General features: G+C 29.6%; 1 protein-coding gene across 1 annotated transcript; it reads left to right on the top strand.

Annotated features, from left to right (window-relative positions):
• Positions 1-374: 374 nt before the first annotated feature.
• On the top strand, positions 375-1723 carry LOC112520821 (aquaporin TIP1-1-like). The gene is made up of 2 exons (XM_025129417.1): positions 375-809; positions 1199-1723. The coding sequence occupies exons 1-2, from the start codon at positions 411-413 to the stop codon at positions 1568-1570; spliced, it is 771 nt and encodes a 256-aa protein (XP_024985185.1). The 5' UTR covers positions 375-410; the 3' UTR covers positions 1571-1723.
• Positions 1724-6152: the final 4429 nt, after the last annotated feature.

Genomic DNA, 6152 nt, shown 5'->3' with positions numbered 1-6152 from the left:
TATTTGCCCTCAATATATGCAACACGTGTTTCCCAACTTTAATTTTATTACAATTATGCCATGAATTTAATCTGGATCATTGATTAAAAAATGAATGGTTTAGATTAAGGTTGCATAGGTTGTATGAATGGTAGAGRGTGTATAATAACACCCCTATATATATATATATATAAACTTAGGGACTAAAATTGTATTAAGGTAAACTTTATGACCTTCATAGCAAATAACCGCACGATTAATTATTACATCCAGGCTCAACAAAAACATCACCGGCAACCGGTTACACCCGGTGCCCAAACTCCATACCTCATCAATATAAACCGCCGGTCACCCATGCATCATATGCTGTGACTCGACTGTTATTAAACACTGATTTTCCGATCACCCACTTCTTGATTTTCCGATCAACAATGCCGATGTCTGGAATGGTCGACCGGGTTGCCATCGGTAACTACCACGAGGAAGTGAGACATCCTAGCGCCATTAAAGCTTTTGTGGCGGAGTTCATAAGCACACTCATTTTCGTGTTCGCCGGCCAGGGTTCCGGCATGGCTTTCACCAAGATCACCGGCGGTGCTCCGACCTCTCCGGCCGGTCTAGTTGCGGCGTCGCTTGCCCATGGTTTTGGGTTGTTTGTGGCGGTGTCAGTCGGTGCTAATATCTCCGGTGGCCATGTCAACCCTGCCGTCACCTTCGGTGCGTTCATCGGCGGTAACATCACCTTGCTCCGTGGGATCTTTTACATCATCGCACAGCTCCTTGGCTCAGTTGTTGCTTGCCTGCTTCTATTTTTCTCCACCGGTGGTTTGGTAAGCTCGTCGATCACTTTTTACAATTATAAGGATAAAAATATACCAAGGAGTATTATAATGCAAACAAAATTAGGGTTAAAATTTTAAAACGATAAATAACACATTTTATTTGTTACACAATATTGTAAATCAATTCGTAAAGGGGTGAAATGACTTTGTCCAAATACAAAATGAGTTCTTATTCGATTCGGGACCCACCACTAGCCTAAGCCACTGACTGATGGAACATATGTTGGAGAAGGCCTGTTAGAGTCCAACTTCAGTTGGACTTATTCTCATCATATAATGATGGAATATTATAGTTTTTTTATGGGTTAATCTGATGGAGTTTCACGTGATCTTACAAAATTAGCTGAGAAATATTTTTTTATTCTTTGAAAATACAGGCAACAACCGGCTTCTCGTTGGCCGCCGGACTATCGGTATGGAGCGCCTTCGTGTTCGAGATCGTGATGACTTTTGGCCTCGTGTACACAGTGTACGCCACCGCTATTGACCCGAAAAAGGGCGATATCGGTACAATCGCACCATTGGCGATTGGTTTAGTGGTGGCAGCCAACATTTTAGCTGGTGGTGCATTCACCGGTGCATCAATGAACCCAGCCGTTGCCTTCGGGCCAGCCGTGGTTAGCTGGGACTGGGGAAGCCATTGGATTTACTGGGCTGGACCACTCATCGGTGGGGGGCTCGCTGGCGCCATATATGAGCTCATCTTCATTAACCGCTCTCATGAGTCGTTGCCATCGTCCGAGTACTAGAAGATGTGAAAAGACGTTGATGCCCTCGTTTATTCTTGTTGTGTCCTCTTTCTCTTTGTGAGTTGCGTTGTACCTTTGTTTTTTGTACTCGCATTTTCTTGTGTAATTTAGTATCCTTTTTATTGAAAAATAATTTTTTGGGATTAAATGATCGAATATCAAAATTGTCTAATAATAAAATAAAAACAATTAATTGATATAAAAGCTCTTTTATAATTAAAAAAATTGATTATAAAAATAAATTTACATATTATATTAGCAATTACAAAAATATTATAATATTTTATCTATATATTGAAAAAAAAATTAAATATTCAATTAATAGTTAAATATAAGTGAAGTTTAAATGAGAACACCTTTATTTAAAGAAAATGTGATAAATGCACGTCAGTGGACCTGGTCGTGTCCGGACGATGTGTCGTGCGACCTAGGTCGAGGCAAAAGTCAATTACGTCTGGGATTTAGTATCACATGTACATTTGATGGATTATTGTATCACATGTGATAATACACGTGAGAGGTAGCATTGGTGTACGGGCGACTTGGCTCGCAACCTAGCTCCCGCCCAAAAGCTCTCCAATGTATATCATATGTTGGAAGGGATTTAATTATTTGAGAATTTCATATATTGTGATAACCGTTTTATCTCAAGGTATTGTTCCAAATGATTTTTTCTCATGTAAGGCTAACATTTAATATATTTTATGAACATATATTTGTTTTACAATGCTTTGTTTCATATGTATACAGTTCACAATGTAACTTTTGTTTCACAAACAGACTAAGAAGGTTTACATTATGAAACAAACGCATTATGAAATAACTATATCTTAATCGATATTTTAAATCCTAATTTTAGATGGAAAAAAAAATCATATGAAAAAACACATGATGCACTATTCTCAAGGTTATTACAATTTCATGGGTTCTCTAAGAAAGATTTATTGTGACAAAATACAGTATCACATATGATTGACTATAATTGTGACAAAATACAGTATCACATATGATTGACTATGGTAAAATTATATCTTTATCTAAACATTTTCCATTAAATATAGGGCAAAATTGCATGAAAAAAGTAATGTAGTTTAACTTACATTTTGATACCTAAGATATAAAGTTTTAAATATTTAAGTACTCGGATAACCGTTTGAAACATTAACCGATTATCGTGCTATTGAGATGAATGATATGGTATTATTTGTTGACGTAGTTAGTGACATATATTTCTTTAATCTAAACTTAGTCTTCAACCAAGTTAATGGGTACTTAAATTTTTAAAATTTTACATCTTAGATATCAAAATAAAAGTTCTAAAAATACGTTACTTAAAATAAAAAATCAACTTAAAATATGTTATTTTTTCATATAATTATCCTTAAATATTATCATTAGATACATGGGTGAGCAAAAAAAAATCGAGTTTTCGCAACCACATTTTAAGTGATCCTTTTTCAAACATGTGAAATAAAAGGTACCAAAAAGTATTGGAAAAAATTTGTGGTTATAAATCAATAAATTTTGAAAATTATTTGATGAAAATTTGTCTTTACTTTTAGCAACACCAATAATTATTATTTATTAACATATATTATTTTTTTTTTAATATTTTAGATCCATTTAAATTTTACTAACAGTTGAAAACATAGACCTTTTTTTATTGGTTTTTCATTAAATTATGTATGGATAAAATTGTTTATATAAATTATGAAGTTTTTTTTTTTTTTTTTTTTTAAGAGTTTTTTAATTGGAAGAGACAGGTTTGGAAAAAAACTTTAAGGTACTACCAGACAGTCATGTATAATTGATGAATAAGTTGTTAAAACTTATTAAGCTGTTAAAAAACATACCCTAAATATACAACATAGTCATCAAACTGATATAAATGATTATAAGTTATGATTTAACGGGTCAAATATCGATTGATTCAATTTACAACTACATATTTAAACCGATTCAATTATATTATAACTTGTACATGAAGTTGAGTAATAACCCAAAACGGTTTAAATATATTATATTTTTTTAATTAATTAATAAAATATGATCATAAAAATTATCATATTAAAATAAATTAATAATATATATTAAAAATGCATGTATTTTATATTGTAATGTACGTTATGGACATTTTGGACAATGATTCGGTTGCCTTTTTATTTGGTCCCCGTAATCAAAAGAATCTTTCTAGAAAAAACATAAATTGATTTTTTTTTATTGTTATTATTAATTACTTTGACTGCCATAAATTTCTAAAATTATTCAACGTCTAAGATTTGCAATTTAAAGAATATATTTATATAATATTATAAGGGTATTCGTGCAATGCATTAAGACACATTTTAATTTTAATGTTTTGTTTTATTTATTTTTATCTATGTTTGATATAATACGGTTTTATATGATTTTGAGAAAGCGATAATGTTTTTATTTTTGAATATGATATAAATTTGAAAATATCATAATAATTTGAAAAAAAATATATCAATATTAGTATGAAATTAACTATTTAAAAGCTCTAGTTTTTTTTTTTTTGTAATTTCTTTAATTTAAAATTTTTATTATGATTTAATTTAATGTAACAAAGTAATTTAATTTAGGTTTAATAGTATAAATTTATAAAGATAATCATTAAGTATTCTGTTAAAACTCAATGATTATCTTAATTATATTGAAGATTTTTTATATTTAGAATGAGATGTTTATCATGTATTTGATTATGCTTATCTGCAATTAGTTACATGAATTCAAACATAGAGTTTTAATAAATTGTACTTACGCACAACTTACTTCTAATCTTGAATTTTAAGTAATATCTATTAATAAACAGTACTTTGTACATAAAAAATGATTTTTAAGAGTTTTTGTTAAATATTTTATGATATAGTATAGATTAAATAGTTATATGATCAATTACACGACTTGGAGTCATATGAGATAAGATTGTTTTCGTGGTATAAACAAGACAACTTTTTATACTTGAAACTTGACAGCAAAATGCTATGAAGGTAACCTTCACAGCAAAATGTTGTGAAGGTAACCTTCACAGTGTTTTGCTGTGAAGGTTCGGCTTCTTTTTATTACCTCCACAAGATTTTGCTGTGAAATTTCAAGTGTAAAAAAATTGTCTCATGTGTCTCGTGAAAACAACTTTGTCTCACGTGAACCTAACTCTCACTTACATTAGAACATTTTTTATAAAATTATAAATCTTATTATCTCATTTTGAAACTAGTGATGGCAAAAAATTCAGTACTTAAAGAGGAATTTAATACCGACTCTGGTTTGACTGGAGATGCAGAATTCTGGATTTATAAATCCAAAATGACGATACCTTCTTCCCTGATTTTGATCCCAAATCCGAGTTTTAATATGCATTTCTATGTGTACGTATATATATAGAGAGAGATCATTTTTTGAGAACCCATTAAATTATGATAACTTTGAGAATAGTGTATCATGTGTTATTTTATATGATTTTTTCAATCTAGGACTAGGATTTAAAAATATCGATTTAACATATATTTGTTTCAAAATGTGAACTTTTCAAACTTGTTTGTGAAACAAAAGTTACACGTAAAAGAATTCCCATGTTAATTGAATACATATGAAGTAAACATATTATGAAACAAATATGTTCATCAATACATTAAATGCTAGTCTTAAATCAAGAAAAAAATCATCTCAAACAATATCTTAAAATAAAAGTTTTTATAATTATCATCGTATATGGAGTTCTCAGATTATTAAGTCGTTATTATTGAATCAATAATTTTTCTTGAAAAACATATATAAATTTACCTTTTTACCCATCAACTTAATACAAGATACTTTTAATTTGGTTTATAACTTTTTTAATTAAATTATATTTTAGATAATTAATCAACGACTAAAATTATTAATTAAACTACACAATAACTCAAAACCCTTTAAATTTTTGGAACAAATTGAATACCACAATATCAATAAATCTTGTAAATCAAAATTAATATCATATCATATCATATCATGGTTAATTAAAAATCAACAAAATAAATTTTTAATATATTATTTCATAAACAATAGTTTTATGTTCATTGTCGTGTACGTAGTAGTCTTTATTGTTAATTTGACTTAGAGAATTTTCACTTTTTCTCAATGTAGTTTTGTTTTTATTTCGCTGTTCTAGAAGGTCTCTTTGTGGGCTTGCTTTTTACTATTTTTTTTGAAGTATGTAATATTTATATACAACAAATAAATTCATACATTATTTTTTATTTGGTGAGGTTTAAACCCTTGATTTTCTTAAGAGGTTAAAGACTCACGTACCGCTAGACTAAAAACCATTTGATTGTTTTTTACTCTTTGTTATGCTATTTTTGTATCTCATAAAAAGTTGAACTTTATATTTTATCTTTTGGGTCCATGTTTTAAAAAAATAAAATAAATAATAATAATAATATTAAAGAAAATTGAAGTGGAGTAAATGTGTGTGAATTGAATGAGTTTGGTAAGTGGGTTACAAGTCTTCTTTTCACATCCCCAATAATTCACCATGCTTCAAAACCAACTTGGTCCTTTTATCTTCCCCCCCCCCCCC

The sequence above is a fragment of the Cynara cardunculus genome (assembly GCF_001531365.2).
Source record: "Cynara cardunculus var. scolymus isolate 2C chromosome LG 11, CcrdV1, whole genome shotgun sequence".
Classification (NCBI taxonomy): Eukaryota; Viridiplantae; Streptophyta; class Magnoliopsida; order Asterales; family Asteraceae; genus Cynara; species Cynara cardunculus.
Note: the sequence above shows the minus strand (reverse complement) of the source record. Positions and strands in the feature narration are given on the sequence as shown.

Coding starts and splice junctions, on each gene's coding strand:
- LOC112520821 (XM_025129417.1), top strand. CDS start 411: ATGCCGATGTCTGGAATGGTCGACCGGGTTGCCATCGGTAACTACCAC. Junction 810..1,198: donor TTTTCTCCACCGGTGGTTTG/GTAAGCTCGTCG, acceptor TTGAAAATACAG/GCAACAACCGGCTTCTCGTT.